Here is a 17,446-nt window from a genome sequence, read left to right as displayed (position 1 = left end):
ATGATACACATTATAATGGAGTCATAAAAGACGATGACACACACTATAATAGAGTTAAAAATTCAAGATTATCGATTGCAATTCCCCATATTTTTTACAAGTCATCTCCCTCTCAAGCAACAAAATAGATAACTCGACTTGAAAATTAAACACTAATATAAAGTGGGGATGTCTTGAAAAGCTTTTCAATCTCTTCCATGGAATATTCCTTAATTTTGAATGTATTTTGTGTGGGACAAGCTTCTTTTACTTTACTTCCTCTCCCCTCGATACAACAGTATATATTTAAAGAAAGAAAAAAAAAAAAAAGAACTCATAAACAAGCTGGGGAATCTCTGAGACATTTAACTTAATGGGCACTTCAAATCTCATATATTTCTCAAAGAAACTACACACAGAGTGCTGTTGCAAGCTCATGAGCACAGCTTTAAATCCCATATATATTTCTCAAAGAAACTACATACAGAGTGCTGTTGGCAGGCTCTCTCTTTTGCCAATGTGTTGAAGCTTCTCTATGCTGTGCTGTCTGGCTAGCTAGGCATGACCAGGCGGCCTGTGGGAGTTTCCAGCTCTCCTGTAATAGTTTTAAAGTTTATATTTGTAATTAAGCCTCGTCTAACATAACATAAAACGCCTAGAAATGGCTGCACAGCATATATATATTCTTAATTTGGCAAAAGAGATGCTGACAAGTAACAAGTTCAATGGCAAAGGTAAAAGAAGGGAAAGGAGAGGCATAAAAGAAAGGGACGAGTGAAGTGTAGTTAAGCGGCTTTATTTATAACAATTAGATATTAAGACATGAAATAAAGTGAAATAAAGTGAAGTGACAGACTTGCTTTTTCTTTGCCTAATTTGTATGATTTTAATGGGTTCGAAAAAATTAATTAAAGTGGCATTGCTATGAGAATGAGAAGTACTTTAATAACGTTTAGAATGTAACAGTTGAAGCAAGTTTTGAACTTACATGGCGGAGAAAGCCCATTGTAATTCTTAAGGATTTTTCTATTTTAATCTCTCTCTATATATATATCCTATAAGAGTTTATATATATATAATAGTACTGCTCTATTGCATATCTCGATCGAGTCATATAATTGATGAAAACACAGATACATGTCCATAAATACAAAGATGAATAATGTTAATTATATATATACACACATTTATATACAAATAAATAACGTAACTCATTAATATTGATGTAATATTAGAAGGTAAAAAATTCAATGAAATGATTTATAATTATGGACTGTACTGTTGTAAGAATATATATCATTAATTCCCAAAAATAATTAAGAGAAAGGAGATTATTAACCTGTTGTGTATGGGGTCAGGTCCATTTGGAACTCTTCTTTTGCTCATGTTGTTGAGATCCAGCTGATGGACACCAAGCTTCTTTCCCGCTGCCATCTCCATATCCTTGAAGCTTCTCTGGTCTGGTCGTCCAGCTTCTAAAATACCAAGCAACAACAGCCAAATAAATCCCAAGAATGCAAGCGCCCCGAACAAGGCCTTCAACCCAGTAATAGTAGCACTGCTGCTACCCATTGATGATCTCTTCTTTAGTTTAACTTGAGTTGCTGCTGTTCATGGATATATATGGACAGAAGAGGAGGATTTTTAATGGAACATCAGAGAAAAGAGAGAGAGGAGGAGGGGGAAGAGAGAGAGAGAGAGAGAGAGTGAGTGAGATATGGCAAAGTTAAGGGTATAATTTCTTCCTACAATCGTTTGATTCATGTATGGAGGGAGGTTTGGTTTCCTTTCCTTTATAGGTTGAAGAGATTCCATATTAAACTTTCTTGAAGCGAGAGAGATGAGTTGGTTTGCAACATAATATGCAGAAAATATCGTTGTTTTATATTGATAAGGGAACGTATACGATAACTTTCTTTTGTTCTGATTATACATTTTCATGCATGTTATATACCATACCAACATATGTAGACTATTATAATATGCTTTTGATGGAATTTTATATGCCAAATATTAGTTTTCTATTTGAAAAAAGATATTCTTACCTAAACTTTATATTAAAAATGAAGAAAGAGTAGTATATATTTTTATATAAATATCATCATCATCATTTTACATATATACATATATATTTGAGAATTTAATATGAAAATTTTGTTTATATAAGATTAGGCCATCATTAAAATGACCTAATAATGTTAATTTTAGATTACGAGTCATTGTAATAAGCTTTTTAAATTTGTATATAAATAAATAGAGTCATTGTAATAAGCTTTTTAAATTTGTATATAAATAAATAGAAGAGAGAGAGTTGCATCCATTGTTTTATATAGAATTTGTGTGCAAAAATTCTATTATATAACATGATACAAAAATTTCATTTATAGGATTTAAATTAGTTATACGAATGCATGAGAGTCGACACATGATACGATGACTCTATTAATTTATATATTCTTAAATAACATCAATTTTTAACCATATTGCGTAAATTATTCCATATATATTATTGAGCTAACCATCCATAGAAAATATATATGGGTTGGAGTAAGCCCTAATCAATAATTTATTATAATTGTCAACCATCTCTAACATCGTGTGATACTTCATGACAAATTAAGAATTTAAGTATAAAGCAATTGTTTTTGAGCTTATTCTCAACATTGATTGTACCATCCAACCTTCTTAGGCTTGAGCACTGGAGAGGGTACCCTAGACTCTCTAGGGGCAATACTTCATTGGGGTTGTAAGATTTAAGAATGAATACTCTAGCTAACTTATGTAACACAATTAATTTCTAAGTGTCGCTTGGACAATTTTTTTTTTTAAATGTCATTAGATAAGACTGGAAAACATTATTCTTAGTAAAATGATATAATGACAACAATTTCAAAAATGAATTTATTTGGGTTGAGATGCCACTTGTAGCCATATATTTTGTACAATAATTTGAAATAAAAAATTAATTTTAGATATAATATTGCTATGCCTGTTTTGTTTGAGTGCTAATGTTTATTCAACAAAAACACATGCATGTATGTAAGTACTTTAAACATAAAAGCTGAGTTGTTGGCATCAATTCTTTGAAAACTTCAACCAAATCTTACTACATTAAGTTTAGGGTACCCTCAAATCATTTTATTATTTTGAGTTTGAATCCGTACAAAATTATACAATTATATGTGTTTATTCAAAAGAGTAGACCCTCGTATACTAATGTTGGCATCAAATATTCTTTGAAAACTTCAACTAAATCTTACTATATTAAGTTTAGGGTACCCTAAAATCATTCTAAAAGAGTTTATTTTAAAATATGATGTCTCAAAGGTATATTATTATTTCGGATTCAAATCTATCTCCATGTGCACAATTGTTTATGTCTATTCAAAAGACTAGGCGTCAGGCTCCCAAGTACTAATATTTATTCAATAAAAGCATATGGATTTAAGTAATTTAAATCAAAAGCTTTAAAAACTTTAACCAAATCTTACTACATTAAGTTTAGAGTACCCTCAAATCATTTTAAAAAGATTTATTTTAAAATACGATAATTCAAAGGCATATTATTATTTCAATTTCAAATCTGTCTTCGTGCAAAATTGTATAGTTGTTTGTGTCAATCCAAGAGGCTAGGCTCCCGACTACTTATGTTTGTTCAACAAAAACACATGCATGCTAGTACTTTAAACCAAAAGCTTAATTATTGGCATCGATTCTTTGAAAACTTCAACCAAATCTTACTATATTAATTTTAGGGTACCCTCAAATTATTTTAAAATATGCTGATTCAAAGATATATTATTATTTTGAGTTCAAATGTTTTCGTACAAAATTACACAATTACCTATGTCTACTCAAAAGGGCAATCCCCTAGATTTCAGCTTACGATGAATCTCTCCATCCACCTAGGGTTATGGAGCATATGGATCGTCAATTTTAAAGAAAGTAAAATAGGTCTAGGCTAAAAATTATTTATAATCGAAAGATCCTTCGAATTTCTCATATTAAAAAAAATATATTATTTCAGTAAATATTTTTGTTGATATCATATATATATATATATATATATATAAATTAATCATTCTCCGTAGCACATAATTAATGTGTTGTTGGGCTTACTTTTACTTTTCAAGTGTATTGTGGAGTGTTTTGTAAAATAAGGTGCATCTTGATTGGAACTTTACAATTCCAGCCGGCCGGCCGTATGGTCCAGTTTTACAGAGCCTGGATAAATTGAACCACACTTTGATGTTTCATCTTTAGTAGAGGCCTACTTTGAAGACTAGCCACTTTATTCACCTTTTGTTTTTTAAACTGGGTAAACAGTAAATTACACCATCTCTCTCTCTCTCTCTCTCTAATGCAGAGTTGGAGACACATGTTATATTCCGGATTGGAATATATACTCACATATCCATTGATCTATTGGAAGGTCCTGAAAGGTAACGTGAATATTATTGGAGCTGTCATGAACACAAACACAACACTCGTGACTTTATTTAATTGGGGGAATATCACACTCACACGCCTTGCTAATCAAACAGATTTGTGATTGCCACTTCATTAATTTTCAGTCGTTATAAGTAGGATTATTCTTTATGGAGTACTTGCTTGAATATTATTGTCGTTCAAACATAATAATACATTTATTGACTAAAAACATATCGTTTAATCACTTGTTGAAGATTACAAGAAAGAGAATAATAAAAAAAATTTAAGAAAATTCTCACGTAAACACTCTGATATTTAAATCAGAAATTAAAAATTTAAAGATCTAAAGTCGTATTAAAACTAATATTAGATATGTATCTTTTTTGAAATGGAACTATCTATTTATAGAGTAATATTGTAGTTTTCTAAATTTTCTCAAATTAGTATTCTTTCAAATAATATTTATTCTAATATTTCAAAATTTACTAAAATTAAAATTCTTACGCATAACGTTTATTCTGACATTGCAAAATCTATTAGAATTAAAACTCTTAGAGAGATTTTCGAATATCAAAATTATTTTGATTGCGTTTTTTACAAGACTCTCCCTGAATTAAAAAAAAAAATTACACTTTTTTAGTTCAAAAAATTATTTTGAGTTTTTAAACTCTTTTTAGTCTTTTAATGGACTTTTGTTCATCATCGGTACTTAGAAAAACATATTTAGTTCAAGGGACAAGTTTAAAAAAAAAAAAAAACCCATGACCCATAATATTTTTCTCATTAAAAATAACTTCTCGTGAAATGAGTATTGGAATGGGTGCCTACAAAGCGAGCCATCCTCAAATCCAGAGAAAAAATGTTATTGACATATCATTGTGTACATTTTAGATTACACAATGATATATCAATGTCTAAAATACCCTCACTCAAAGTGGTGATGCACAACGAGGTAAGGGATATTTTTATTATTTATATGTCTTGTGTAATTTAAGATATACATAAATAATATACAAATAACACGAGACAATTGAGAGTAGGGGCACCGCATTAGCTTGAGGATGGCATGTGAAATCAAGCTAGCTAGCTAGCTTTACTGTGGACTCGTGGACGACAAGTTTGGAGATTGTCCCCTCAAGATTGATAGGATACGTAATGAGGCAGGAATAACGAACAGATACACCGGGGCAAAGGTACCTATAAGCAACGATTATATTCCCCCCATTGCGGTACAGCCATTGAAATTTTTTGAAGTGCCGGACAGGAGCATAGCATCCATTACGGCGAGAGTGAGAAGCATCCATCATTCGAGTCGAGATAAGATTCTTTTCATGTTCGACGGTTGCGTATATATCATCATCAAGAGCTCCAAATAATTGTTTTGTGAAATTGTCACACCAATATTGGAAGTCAATAATACAAGCTTTGGACGATCGCAAATGGTATGCAAATTGTCATCATCGACTCTCGAGTCTGAAGGACTTGATAAATTGCTTTATTGCATGAACCTTCAGCTTCCCAACACACACAGGAAGCTTCTGAAGTTCTAAACAGGAAATGGTATGATTCGATAACAATAGTCCGTCCATCTAGGATTTTGTTTATATGCTATTGAATATATGAACAGAATTTCATTTTCTGTCAAATGAAGATACTCATATATGCATTTCAGATACCTTAAATGATAAGGTAACCAAAGCTCCCAGGCCGGAAGTGTCAATCTGGTTCAAGAGGAATGAGTATGTTTTTCAGCCACCGGGGGATCAAGCATATGCCCCTTTTGATTCTCTAATTGGCAATGGAACCACTCTAATCGTGTCATCATCTTGTTCTTTCGAAGCCACTGCCAATCTGCATGTGTAGCCATTCTGGTGATGAACCCCTATGGTAGGCTCCTGTTGCTGGTGAACTGAATGCCGCTCCAGCTGTGTCAAATGTTTGTTGACTAAACTGAAACATCATACTGGCTAATATTATAAAACATCCGATGAAATTCAAGTACATGGAGAAAAGGCATGTGAAAACAATTTGTGAATTTCCTATAAGCTAATTGACCCGAAGGCTAGGCTTCTGCCCTTGATAGCATGATCTTTTGCCTGGAGGCCTTTATCCATATAAAATATCAGCTCAAAGTGGCTTCTAATTATGAAGCCAGTGCTATAATACATCTTTCTGTTCATTAAAATTAAAGTTGTCTGAATGAAGACAGTGACATCCTAATTAAAAAGATACACACAACATAATGAAACAATCTGGCATGCACGCAAGGTGGTGGACATAACTCCCAGCAGTAGCAAGCTATTCTTGGATTGAGAAAATAAAAAATGGTTGATAATCCCAAATGAACCTTGTTAGAATATCTAGCACTTACATCTTTTGAAGGAAATCCTTCAATTCCCAGGTTCATTCTCGAATTAACTGCTTCAAGCTTCATCGACAAAAACTACCGCCACCAGTGAATTTCAAACTCAGTTTCAAGTCAACAGTGAACTGTATAAAAAATAATATGGCGGCAAACAATAAGTGAAAACAAGTATCCTCACCTCCACCTGTCGTTGTAGAGACTGAACATAATTGATTATCTCATCCAGAACCAATGCCTTGCCAATGACCTTAATCCAAATAGAGACTGGTCAGAAAAAGTATTTTGGCTAGAATTATTTAGGTACAGGAATGCATATCCACTAGTTTGGAGAGGAATAGTGATGGTGACTTCTTCCTATTATTATAACAGCATCAATCTCTCCAACAAGTTTATTGAAACCAATAAATTAGATTCAAGTTCAATTGTTCCAAGTTTGATAGTTTAAAAGGATAAAATCAGCAAGCAGTCTGATTCACATGCAGGCATGTGTGGTGAGAAGGTGAGTGCTTGAGATGAGTTCAGCTACTGGAGTAAGAACAATAAACAGGATTGTGTTTCCAGGAAGCTATATATATTTTACTGTTTTCCAACGACAAAAGTAAGGCAATTATAATTTTTGATTTTTCAGTATCTTTTCTTTTCTGGTGGGAACATTGCCAAAAATTTTTGTAATGATACTGACAGGTGTGGTCTTCACTTCAGTCACCCACTAATCCTCTATGTATTAAAACCAACCTTCCTTTTCTCTTCCATGTTCCAAGTTCTCCCAACTAAGCTCGACCTTTCATTATTGATATTCTTGCCAAAAGGAGATGAAAGCTTTATGCAAAAAATACAATATCTTTACTCTTAGCCTCAAATCAAAGATACTCTTTGAGCTCTCCAATAAGATTCTGATTCTTCCATCTCCATATGCAAGTTTTTTTGTTTTCTTTTAACTTTTTCTCACTATCGGAGCCAATAGGTGAAATTAATCAATTCTCCGCGCCCTAAGCCAGACCAGGGAGCTACAGAAAGGAATTCGAGCTCTAGTAAATGATAAGACTTTCCAACACAAATTAACATTGTTCTCAAACATAAATATGAAAGTCAGGCAACATACTTTAAAAAAATAGCACTAGCGGTCGAGGAAATAGTGATCACTCCAATCAATTCTCCTTTTTCACTTATGTAATTCTAGCAATTAATCCCATTCAATGAGGATGGATTGGTTTTAGTCATTTTTTGGCAATTATGCCTTGACAAGTTTAGAAGTTTAGAAGTGCACTTCAACTACTAAAAAGCTGCAAGAAAGAAGATCAGCAGGTTCAGCCCGCCAAAAACTATTCAATACCCTGGAAAAATTGTCATATAAGGTACAATTTGAGAAATGCCAATACTCACCTTATTACAACCAGGGACCAGATCCTGTAAAATTTTCATTCTTTCGCTTATCTTTTCTCTCCTAGCCTGTCCATCAAACTGCTTCAATCAGGATACATACATACATATACATATATATATATATATAGAGAGAGAGAGAGAGAGTAGATAATATATGGAAGTGTTATTCATTTTAGGCAACTTTGCCATCACCTCCCAACACAGTGCCTCAGATGGTCGTAATAGGAAATTCAAGTGACTATTGTATGCATAATGCTGTCACTATAGTTTGGTACTTCAAAGAATTGTTCAAACTAGAGTTGAAGAGAATTAAATAGATTACTCTTTCTGCTAGACTATGGCTATCTGTGGCTTGGCCCCTTCTTGCTCGAACATGGATGTAATCTTGTTTCAGTGGCTCGGCTGGTTTTGTATTCTGTTCCCCTGGCTTGCTTGAATTTGCCTCTGCTTCAGCTCTGGAATCTCCATTCTCATCTCTAGTACCCCCTGTCTTAATGCGTTTCCCATTGCAATCATTCTGTTAAGTTTGAACCAAATCACTGTCAGATTTACAGACTTCCTATATGTAAAAGAGGGAAAATTCACTTCATTCCATTAACAATTCAGTTGCATTCTTATACTTTTTCCAGCATTCCTATACGGCCAGACCAAGAAATACAATTGCCTTGGATAACTTATTATCTACATCTCAAGAACACACAAGTTAGCATACAGATCACAAACATAGAACTCCTTGAGCAACTGTTGGCCAATGCTAATTAACACCACGGGCCTCGCCCAAAAGGGCGAAACAAGGACGCATGCCAACAAGGTAAAAGCAGATGTAGACACGGTTTACCCTATATGCCCTTGGTTTGTCAAAAATCAGTCTCGTCTGCGTGTGCAAGGATCGTTACTATACCATAACTGACAACATGCTAACTGGATCCACAAGTGCTAGCCTGCTAGCCAATAAGTTTTCATAGGGTTCGCTGCTCTACTTATTTATAAAACTCCCCAAGTCTTATCACAAACGAAGGTAAACGATCACGGTATAAGTGAATGAGAGTAAACCTAGTTATATAGAAGCGTAAAAAATGGCAAAAACCTATGCAAATACAAAATGAATACCAATACACGTCTACGCATTATACATATATCAAATAAGCTAGAAAATTGAGTTAGATGAAGTACCATGCCGTTGCCAGTGCTCGCTGATACAACCTTGGTGGCCTCATCCACTGGAGCCGCGCCACGCCGCTTCCTGGAACCGCCATTCCGAGCCCCTCTCTGATCCAGAACCATCGGATCATTACCGGAAACTCCCCAATTCACACTCACATTCTCCGTAAATTGGCCCAATCCCCCTCCGGACTCACCGTTGCCGATAGGGAAAGGCCAGATCTCCCCCAAATTGAACTGCACCGCCGCAGACTGAAATGCGCCGCCGTTGATCATCGCCGGAGGGTCCATCTCAGCTCACAACCGGATCCAAATCCGAGGATGTCATTACACTTGTTTCAACCTCACGAATTAGCAGAACGATAAAATAGCTTTTACATAGCGGACTGGGCTCAAATTGGCCCGATTTCAAAGTGTGGATTTGAAGGTAGATTGAGAGTATAATTAATTGGCTTCGCAGAAACGATACTTCAAAAAGAAGATAAATATATATATATATATAGAGAGAGAGAGAGAGAGAGTAGAAATAGAGAGAGAAAGAGAGAGACAAAGAGGAGACAGAAACAGCAGAGCTGAAGCTGTGTGATCTAATCTCCTCTCCTTCGACAATGGAAGTTGCTGGTGCGCACTCTGCCCACTGGCGCTCTGTGTCCACCACCACCACCATTTACTGCATATATATAGACCGATCTAATTACTCGTCGATCCCTCCACTATCCCCATGTCACCTTTTCAACTCCAAGAAGATTCAATCCCCTTGTCGAGAAAATTTTAAACGTAAATAATCTTATTTAAAAATATTTTCCCAAAAAGTTCCCTATCAAATTTGACTTCTTATTATTTGATATCAAATATAATTTTACCTAAAATGAAGGTTCTAATTTGAATACTTCTTATTTTTTGGTGTGAAGTTATATTGTTCCATAATTTTGGGTCCCCACGCAATTAAGTCCACGATGTGCAGAGAGAAACCTCGAGAGTTGAAAAGAAGTGACTTCGAGTGAGGTTTTATCGGAGGGTCCAGGCGCCAGACAAGGAGCTGATTATCCACCCAACCTCCTGAGTACAGTTGCGTATTTATCACCGTTGGATCTAAATCAAGTGCAGTCAAACTAGATTTTAGGCAAGATCAACGGTGTATATTTAAGGGAATCGTACAACTCCAAAAGCTGGTAGCATTGGCCCTCCATTAATGCCCCATGAGGGGTCAGTTGATGAGATAAGCAGCAACTTGCAAGTACAAATACAATGTACAAACCACTTTTTCTTTTTCTTTTTTTCCCTCTAATTTGTGTGGTTGTTTAATATTTGGACAGAGATATATCATATGGTCTAGTTGGCAGATTAACGTCTGATGTTACTAAATGTTTCATTAGCTAATGAGTGTTAGAGCTCTGCAATCGGATCTATTTGTAGTAAAGCTATTAATAATGATGGATCGTGACCCTTCAATATGGCAAGGCAAGTGACAGTGAAGTGATCGAGATCTTGAGTCCTTTTCTTTTTAGGCCACTGAGGCCCACTAATCTCAACTATTATAGTGGTTTAGTTTGTTAAATTGAAAAGCCAAAGTACTTTACTTCATCCAAGTTATACTCTTGGACACAAGTGAGACTTCCATTATTTATATAAATAAATATTAAAATTACATTTTTTTTTATAATATTCAAATCGTTATAATTGTATATGTCTAATACGTATTGGGTTTTAACTGATATAATAAATTTGTCTGTTTATTTAGATTGAGTTTAGATAAATCATGAGTTTTAAAGAAAATAGAATAGTTCGGGACTCCGAGTCGAATATTATCTGTGTATTAAAAATTTCTTAAATTTTTTATGTTATAAAAAAAATTTAAAATACTTATATTAATTGAGCACGTTTCATAAAACATTTGAATAAAACATTATTGTTACAAGCAGATTTGTCTCTTCAACCACATGGGAGAAAAAAACACAAATTGAATTCACAACCTTCATAAAACATTTGAATAAAAGATTATTGCTAGAAGTAGATTTGTCTCTTCAACCACATGGGAGAAAAAACACAAATTGAATTCACAACCCCTTATTATTGATGATACATGTGTTAGCTTCAAAAGTTTGATGATCTAGACCGATGAGGGGAATTATGAAGCTTGCATCAAGTACAATTGTATCTTGTTGAAACTCCTCCCTTGCCTACTCACAAAAAGAATAAAGAACTATTCAGGTTGATATTAAAATAGATTTTTTGATGCCTAAATTAGTAAATTGTTAAAATTTCTTAAACAAGTGTAAGTTAAGAGGTGATCGATAGTTTAAGATAGATCATATAATCATACAAACAATCTAACTTTACAAAATTTCTTATTCTCGTCTTATTTTATGAGAAATCGTCTTAATTTTATGAGAAATTATTAATTCTCTATATTAAAAGATGACTTAAAACAATTTTAACATTCATTAAAAAAAAATTATTTATAGTATCATAATAGAGTTTTTAATTATCTAGATATTAATTATCAACTAACCCCTTAAGATAGGATAAACAATCTGCTACATAAGCTCGAGACCTTAGAATAACACAAGATTATGGATTATATTCTATCTTTATGTAAAATTATACAATTGTTTGTGTTTGTCTGATAAGTCATATTTAGGTTTTGATTCATAGTAAAGTTGTCTATATACCTAACCCAAAGCCAAGTTGAATTATGAATTTTTAAAAAAGTAAAATAATTCAAATAAAAAATTATCTATAATCGAAGATCTCTCAAATTTCTCACGAAAATAGGAATAAAAAAATTGCCTGCATTATTAGGTTGCTTTTTAATGTGTTTAGTAGAAAGCCCAATTGCCATTTCACCTAATTGGGAGGCGCAGAGCCTGTGGATGACACGGAAAGGGAGCTTCCTTGCAAAAGCGACGGAGCATCCGCATCATCCCAGCTTGCCTATTATTTATCTATTCTTGTTTAGGCATACGTTATCCCACGAAAGCTCTCTGCCTTTCTTTTCTTTCTTCAAACCACCTCCAATCCAAATCAAATCAAATCATGTGCTTCGTCTAATTTCAAATTTGATATTTATATTCCTCCCTAATTAGTGAATATTTTTTCTTCTTAAATTTATATTTTTATCTCTATATTTTTAAGATTCTTTTTATACGCTCATTCGAACTTTTCGTTATTTCAATTACACTCATAAACTTGATTTTTGAATCAATTTAACTTTTATACCTTATCTTTTTTTTATGTGGAAATTTAATTTTTTCATTACTTTAAACACACATTTAAATTTATATTTTTGAATTAATTTAATATTTATATTTTTGTGTATAAAAAAAATAAAATCAAATGATAAAATACATGTGACATATTATTCATATCAAAATATATAAGTTAAATTGACTCAAAAATATAAATTTAGGAATATAATCAAAATAATAAAAAATTTATATTAAAGTACAAAAAGTTAAATTGACTTCAAAATATAAATTTACGAACATAAATTGAAATGACGAAAAGTTCAAATGAATATACTAAAAGCATATAAAAATAGATAAACAAAAATATAAGTTTAGCCTATTTTTTTCATTAGATTTATGTATATATATCAAAAATAAATTTTATGATAACGATTATCATAAAAATATTTGTTATGATTGGATGGTTTATGTGATGTATCGATAGGTAATGGCTTATGTGAAGCGTGACAATGCACGAAAAATGGTCCTTGTGATGTGCCTAACAGGATGGATCAATAAGCACGACGGCTTGTTATTGCAGAGGAGGAGGGAGGGAGGGGGCACGTGGAAATCGTTGATGAGTTTGTAAAACAACACGTGCAAAACAAGTAAATAATGTGTCAGTTCCAACTGTAACATCAAACGGAGCATCACGGGTTAACATGCCACGTGGGGAATTACCCCAAACGGCAATGCCACTGCCTTCCTCTTCAACTCAGCTTTGAGTGGAATAGTGACAGCTACCCTGTTCTTTATTTTTCATGAACTAATCGTGGGTGTTTTTTTTTTGGCTAATTATTGATGGGATGGGTGTTTATATATATATATATATATTAAAATGATGATCTGTATGTAAGGATGTGTAAATGGTCAGTTCGATTATCGAATTGATTGAAATTTATTAATTGATTAAACTGAATCAATGAGCAAAATCAAATCGAACCGATCGATTAATTCAAAAAATTGAACTAACTGATAATCAGAAAAATTAAACACAAATCATATAAATCGAACTAAATCAATGTAAGAAAAAAATTGAATCGAATCAATTCAGTTAGTTCGGATAAATCGAACTTTTACTCTTCCTTGTCCAAATGCCTATTAGACCGTGTTTGACAATTGCAATTAACTTTTTACAATTTTTTACATAGAGTTTTTAATAAAACATGTTTTCGTATAATACTAAAATTATTAAAAAATTAACTGTTATTTAAAGGTTATAAATTTAAATCTCGATGACATAATTAAATTTTATTTCTTAAATAAAATACAAAAAATATATTTTAAAAAATATTTTGTTAATAAAGTTTTATAATATAAAATTTTGGTTATATAATAGTATAATAAGTACCGATATATTTTATCAATAAAAATCTATAATCATTATTTTTTTATTACATGTATTTAAATCATCGATTAATTAATTTTTTGAATTAGAAATTAACGTGCAACCATTGCTCGACGAAGTAAAAATAACCTTTTTATAGAACAATTAAAAGATGTAAGATTTAAATTTATATCCTCGTATTTAATATTGAATGTTAATAAACACTTTGAAACACACTTAATTAATAATTTATAATTGTTAAGCTTAAAGTAGATAAAGGGTAGATTAATAAGATTTTGATAATAACAAAAAATTAATATAAACTATTTAGGTTAATTAAATTCTTGAAGTGCAATTCTTTATTCATCGAATATATATATCTTCAGTCAACTGATAACTTATCTAAGTTGGCTGAAGTGAGGCAATATGCTTGTCTTTCAGAGATATGTCATTTAAGTCGATTGAAGTTATTTCCTGATCGATCAAAGTTGAATATAATGTTGGTCTCATGTTTTAGGTTGACCTAAACTTTGAACGAACTTATGGTTTTGGTTATTGGACAATTTTGATCGATCAAAGTCTAATGGTCATTATTGAATGTCGAGTTTTTTGTATATTTTTTTATTGCACGTGAAGTGTATAATTTTTTAAATATAATTTCATCTAGTTTCTAAAAGTCATAGATTGATTATCTTTTGCTAATTATATAATCTAACGCTAGAGAAAAATGTTTCTTCAGCCCTTACAAATTGACTTTTGCATTAAAATCTCTCATCTATTTTTAAGTTGTCAACAAATGCTAGCCAGAGATGAAGAATCTGAAGATTTTCTTGAAATTCAAATGTTGTTGTCATTTCTATGTAACAATTATTTTTTTCTAATATTATGTATAAATAGAAGGTGAGTATGAAGAAGAAAACAAGACGGAGAAATACAAGACAATGAACAGAGTTGACAGAAACATTCAAACAAAGGTGAAAAAGTTCAAGTATTGCAGGCTTGCTGGCTGGTAAAACTCTCAAATTGTTGGTAACTTGTTTGAGAGATTATTTTTTTGTAAGTTTGTTATTGTTACTCATCTGTTGTGAAGATATTGTACTTGGTAACTGTGTACTAGTGGTTGTTGCTTAAGACAAGGGATTATATGTTGGTTTTACCTCAAATTAAAAACTAGTGTTAGTTCTATCTCTAATTAAAATGTAGAATTAATTCTCCTTAGTGGAACCTTAACCTAATTTTTAAGATCTTTAAGCTTAAACTTGAGAGAAAGGATTATATTCTTTAAAAAGTTAAGGTTGCGTTCTCTTTACTGTTTTCAAGTCATTTTTAATTTTCAGTTTTCTAAAATAATGAAAACGCGTTCTCTTTACTATTTTTAAAAATGTATTTTTAAAAATAAAAAAAAAATTGTAAAGAAAACTCAAAACAACAAAAAGTTGTTTTGAGTGTTTTCATCCAAAATAAACTCTAAACTCAAAACACATTTATTTATTTATTTATTCATATTTTATTATTGTAATAGGAAAAAATATTATAAAATTTATTAACTTAAAAAATATATATATATTTTTAATAATATATTAACATTAAATATTTATAATTTACTTAATAATCAAATTTATTGAATAAAATATTATTAAAAAAATATTTTCAAAATTTCAAAGAGAATGTGTTTTCTAATTTTCTATTTTGAAAAATAGTTTTTCAAAATGAAAAAGAGAATGTGTTTTTAATTTTTTAAAAATAGATTACCAAAATAGAAAACTAAAAATGAATTCAAAACCCAAAACTGAAAATTGAAAAACAAAGAGAACGCAACCTAAATTTCTATAAAAATTCTTTTGTCCCTTGTGGTTGATAATTTCAAATTGTCAAATTTTTGTTCAATCACATTTTATTTATATCACAAAAATTAAGAGTTTTCAATAAGAACTAAATTATTAATTTTCGAAAAACTGAATTCACCTTTCTCTTAAAGTACTTTCTTGGACAACAATAATTACTATTTTTAAAGAGTGAATTATACACAAGTAGTTGCATAAGAGATGGGCAAATCAAGTTCTTGATTTACAGTCTAAGGTAGTATTTGCTAAAATGAGTTAGATAAGATTATATTAGGATAAGGTTGGAATGTTTTCCAAATCAATATATGGAATTGTCCAAATAAGCCTGGAAAATATTTCAAGATTTTTATCAGATTGTTTATTAAAATTTTTAGAATAAATTAGAGAATATATGAGTTAATTTTTTTTTATATGTAAATTTTAAAATAAATTTATTTAGAAAGAGAGAAATAAATTTATTTAAAAAATTTTAAAATAAAAAATCACGTGATTTTTTTTAAAGTTGATAGATAAATTTAAAAAAAATAATAAAAAACACTTTTATTTAAAATATTATATATATATATATTTAATTTTTGTCTTAATTAATAAACATCAACTAAATGGATATGGTTGTGAAGCAACGGACCCCAAACAAACAATTATTTAGCGATTGACATCTCATCGTAGGGTTCATTTTGTTTGTAAGCTCTACATCACTTTCCATCATCAATTCGTCATTTTGTTGAAAAGAAAGCTATATGTATATGTATGAAAAATATATATATATGTAGTAAATATATATATATATATATATTTGAATCACGCTAGATGTATCACTATTTTTTATATCTTGGGCTATATAAGAGGATATTATGACCAAAATACCCTGTGTCTCATATGCGCCTCACGTGTCTTTATGTGCTTCATGAAAGATTTTTTTTGTCATTGATACATCTTTATATAATTCAAGGTGTACATAAAAGTGTTCCAATAGCATTTTCCTATATATTTATATCTTAATTGATTGAAGCTACGAAAGGTAATAAAAAATATAAAAAAATATAGGGGATTAGGATTAGCCCTTTTTTTTTCATATTTGGTTGAGCTAAAATTAGTTTAAAAATGACATTTTTTCAAAAATAATTACTCTAAAAACTGCACGATGGTGTATTATTGTTTTAAATGACCATAAAAAGGGGAAGAAAAAAAAAAAACACTGGACAAGTGTCAACCCCTATACATAGAGGGCACCCATAGGAGAAAAAAATATAGGGGATTAGGACACTTTTGTTTTTGGTAAATTGAACTTGTTGGATAGTTACATTCTCTCTCAACTACTACTCAGTATGAATTGGGTTGGGCCTTGCCAGAAAGTGGCCCATTGCTGGGGCTAAATGGCCAATTTTTTTAGTTCCTCTACTTAATAGAGGGCAACCCATAGGAGACTAGAGGAACCCTCTAATTTGTAGCCCTCTATTAAGTTACCCATAACAAGGTTTTTTTTTGTGTGTGTGTGTGTGTGTGGATGTTTTAGATAATTAATATATTGATAATTTGGGTTTTCTCCTTACATAAAAAGAGTTGATAAAAAGAAGGAATTGTCTAAGTGACCGAAAACGTAGTGTTGCCTCTTAATTCGGTAGAATTTAACTTGTTAATGATTCAAAATATTTGAACATTCATTGATAGGAATCATTCAAGATAATATCATCAATTTCTCACCCCCTAGAGAAAAAAATAACAAAAT

The 17,446-nt window shown here is 31.3% G+C and overlaps 3 protein-coding genes across 4 annotated transcripts in view; all 3 read right to left on the bottom strand.

The window, feature by feature from the left end:
* LOC127797556 (serine/threonine-protein phosphatase PP2A-2 catalytic subunit-like) overlaps positions 1-17,446 on the bottom strand; it is a 45,334-nt gene that overhangs the window by 12,327 nt on the left and 15,561 nt on the right. The window lies entirely within an intron of this gene.
* On the bottom strand, positions 350-1,809 carry LOC127797558 (CLAVATA3/ESR (CLE)-related protein 25-like). The gene is made up of 2 exons (XM_052330564.1): positions 1,319-1,809; positions 350-574 (listed from the first exon to the last, which is right to left on the bottom strand). The coding sequence occupies exons 1-2, from the start codon at positions 1,549-1,551 to the stop codon at positions 535-537; spliced, it is 273 nt and encodes a 90-aa protein (XP_052186524.1). The 5' UTR covers positions 1,552-1,809; the 3' UTR covers positions 350-534.
* LOC127797557 (transcription factor BHLH089-like) overlaps positions 5,885-17,446 on the bottom strand; it is a 38,464-nt gene continuing 26,902 nt past the window's right edge. The window contains exons 1-6 of one of the 2 annotated variants that reach the window (XM_052330561.1): positions 9,332-9,981; positions 8,481-8,675; positions 8,159-8,224; positions 6,954-7,022; positions 6,782-6,853; positions 5,885-6,360 (exon numbers count right to left, since the gene is read on the bottom strand). In XM_052330561.1, the coding sequence (XP_052186521.1) occupies positions 6,232-6,360; positions 6,782-6,853; positions 6,954-7,022; positions 8,159-8,224; positions 8,481-8,675; positions 9,332-9,610 (810 nt within the window). In that variant the 5' untranslated portion in view covers positions 9,611-9,981 and the 3' untranslated portion in view covers positions 5,885-6,231. Of the gene's footprint in view, positions 6,361-6,781; positions 6,854-6,953; positions 7,023-8,158; positions 8,225-8,480; positions 8,676-9,331; positions 9,982-17,446 lie in introns of those variants that run through there. The other variant, XM_052330563.1, reaches the window with a different exon arrangement.

The sequence above is a fragment of the Diospyros lotus genome, chromosome 3 (assembly GCF_014633365.1).
Source record: "Diospyros lotus cultivar Yz01 chromosome 3, ASM1463336v1, whole genome shotgun sequence".
Taxonomy (NCBI): domain Eukaryota; kingdom Viridiplantae; phylum Streptophyta; class Magnoliopsida; order Ericales; family Ebenaceae; genus Diospyros; species Diospyros lotus.
The sequence above is the reverse complement of the archived record's forward strand: the minus strand, read 5'-3'. Positions and strand labels throughout refer to the sequence as shown.

What these genes read in the sequence shown, in the direction of transcription:
- LOC127797558 (XM_052330564.1), bottom strand. Translation starts at nt 1,551, where the DNA reads ATGGGTAGCAGCAGTGCTACTATTACTGGGTTGAAGGCCTTGTTCGGG. An exon ending in CCTGACCCCATACACAACAG is followed by an intron (nt 575 to 1,318) that starts GTTAATAATCTC and finishes AAACTATTACAG; the next exon opens with GAGAGCTGGAAACTCCCACA.